Below are 1,640 nucleotides of genomic sequence, written 5' to 3'. Positions count from 1 at the left end.
ATGTAATTGATACTGCAAATAAACCTATTATTATTATATTATTACAGTAAAACTTCCCATTTCGGCCACTTCTAAAAAGCGGTCACTTCTGTTAGCGGTCAATTTTCAGTTGTTTGAATTAATCTTAGGGGAATTCCTATATTAAAATATTTCTCAATAACGTTAATTCCGAAAGCGGTCACCGGCCGTTTCAAAGGTACATTTTAGGGAAAAACCCATTAAATTTATTGCCCCAATACCGGCCAAAAACCGAACCCTTCGAACCTTTTTTTTTGTCTAACAAAAGCTGTTTCAGGACACTTTAGGAAATTCCAAGCAATAAACATTTATAATTTGTTTGAGAAGTAGGTACAGAGAGTGACAAATACAATACAAAATCGTCAGTAGTTTGCTGAAATTTTTGGGAGATATAGAATCAGTTTAGTTTCTTACTCTGAAAGAACAGCAACCATGTCTTTGAAACGTAAACGTTTGTCTATTAAAGAGAAATTAAATATTGTCGCGGAAAGTGAAAAATATAACAACAGTGCTCGAAAGTTGGTGGAAAAGTTTGGTGTTGGAAGAACGCAAGTGAACGACATTTTAAAAAACAAAGTGGAATTAAAAAAAATGTTTGAAGAAGAAGGATGCAATGCAGATAAAAAACGAAAGTTTCCTAAAACAGAAGGATTTGCAATCGATCAACTAGTTTACGAATGGTTTTGTAAGGCAAGGAACAAAAACATACCCATATCGGGAACCTTAATTCGGGAAAAAGCTCTTGAGGTATCTACATCCTTGAAACTTAGTGAATTTAAGGCTTCAACTGGCTGGTTAAATAAGTTTTGCAAGAGACATAATATTAACTTCAAAACAATTTGTGGTGAGTCTGCAGATGTGGATGAAGTGACTGTTGAAGAGCAAAAACCCGAGATGTTTTAAAGGAGCGCATGTAGATAAATTGCCGATAGAATGGGTATCCAACAAACAAGCTTGGATGACGACAGATATAATGACATCTTGGCTCAAAACCTTTGACACCAAAATGAAACGGCAGGGTAGAAAAGTTCTTTTATTTTTGGATAATGCCACGTCTCACCCAAAAATAGAACTTGAAAATGTTCGTATAATTTTTTTCTTCCAAATACGACATCTCATTGCCAGCCGTTGGACCAAGGAATTATTCAAAATTTTAAATTAAAATATCGTCAATTTTTTATTAAAAGACTTTTGACTTTTACTAATGCCGAAGAAACGATGGAAAAGGCTAATGAGAGCATAAATTTGGCAAGTACTATGGTGTGGATAAGTACAGCATGGAAAAATGTTACATCGAACACTATAAAAAAATTTTTCAAAAAGCGGGATTTGCAACCGTCAAAGGGACGATGCATTTGACGAAGAGGACGACATTCCTTTAAGTCAGTTATCTTCAATTTTAAAAACATGCCAGGAAGTCCAGATCTTAAAGAATATCTGACAGTCGATTCAGATGTCCCTACGAAAATCCTAGTTTAGAGATGCAGGAATAATCCAGGAATTTACAAACAACAAGGACAGACAGGACTCCACTCAAGCCGAAGAGGAAGAAGATGAAGGCCAAGACATTCTGTGTTCATCTATAAATAATATGAGTGAAGTATGTGAAAAATTAAGAGACA

General features: G+C 34.9%; 1 protein-coding gene across 1 annotated transcript; it reads left to right on the top strand.

The window, feature by feature from the left end:
* The first annotated feature begins 450 nt into the window (after positions 1-450).
* Positions 451-921, top strand: LOC115887518 (tigger transposable element-derived protein 6-like). The gene has a single exon (XM_030906984.1). The coding sequence runs from the start codon at positions 451-453 to the stop codon at positions 919-921; it is 471 nt and encodes a 156-aa protein (XP_030762844.1).
* Positions 922-1,640: the final 719 nt, after the last annotated feature.

This window comes from Sitophilus oryzae, unplaced genomic scaffold (assembly GCF_002938485.1).
Source record: "Sitophilus oryzae breed Bouriz unplaced genomic scaffold, Soryzae_2.0 scaffold_115_pilon_pilon, whole genome shotgun sequence".
In the NCBI taxonomy this organism is placed as follows: Eukaryota; Metazoa; Arthropoda; class Insecta; order Coleoptera; family Curculionidae; genus Sitophilus; species Sitophilus oryzae.
Note: the sequence above shows the minus strand (reverse complement) of the source record. Positions and strands in the feature narration are given on the sequence as shown.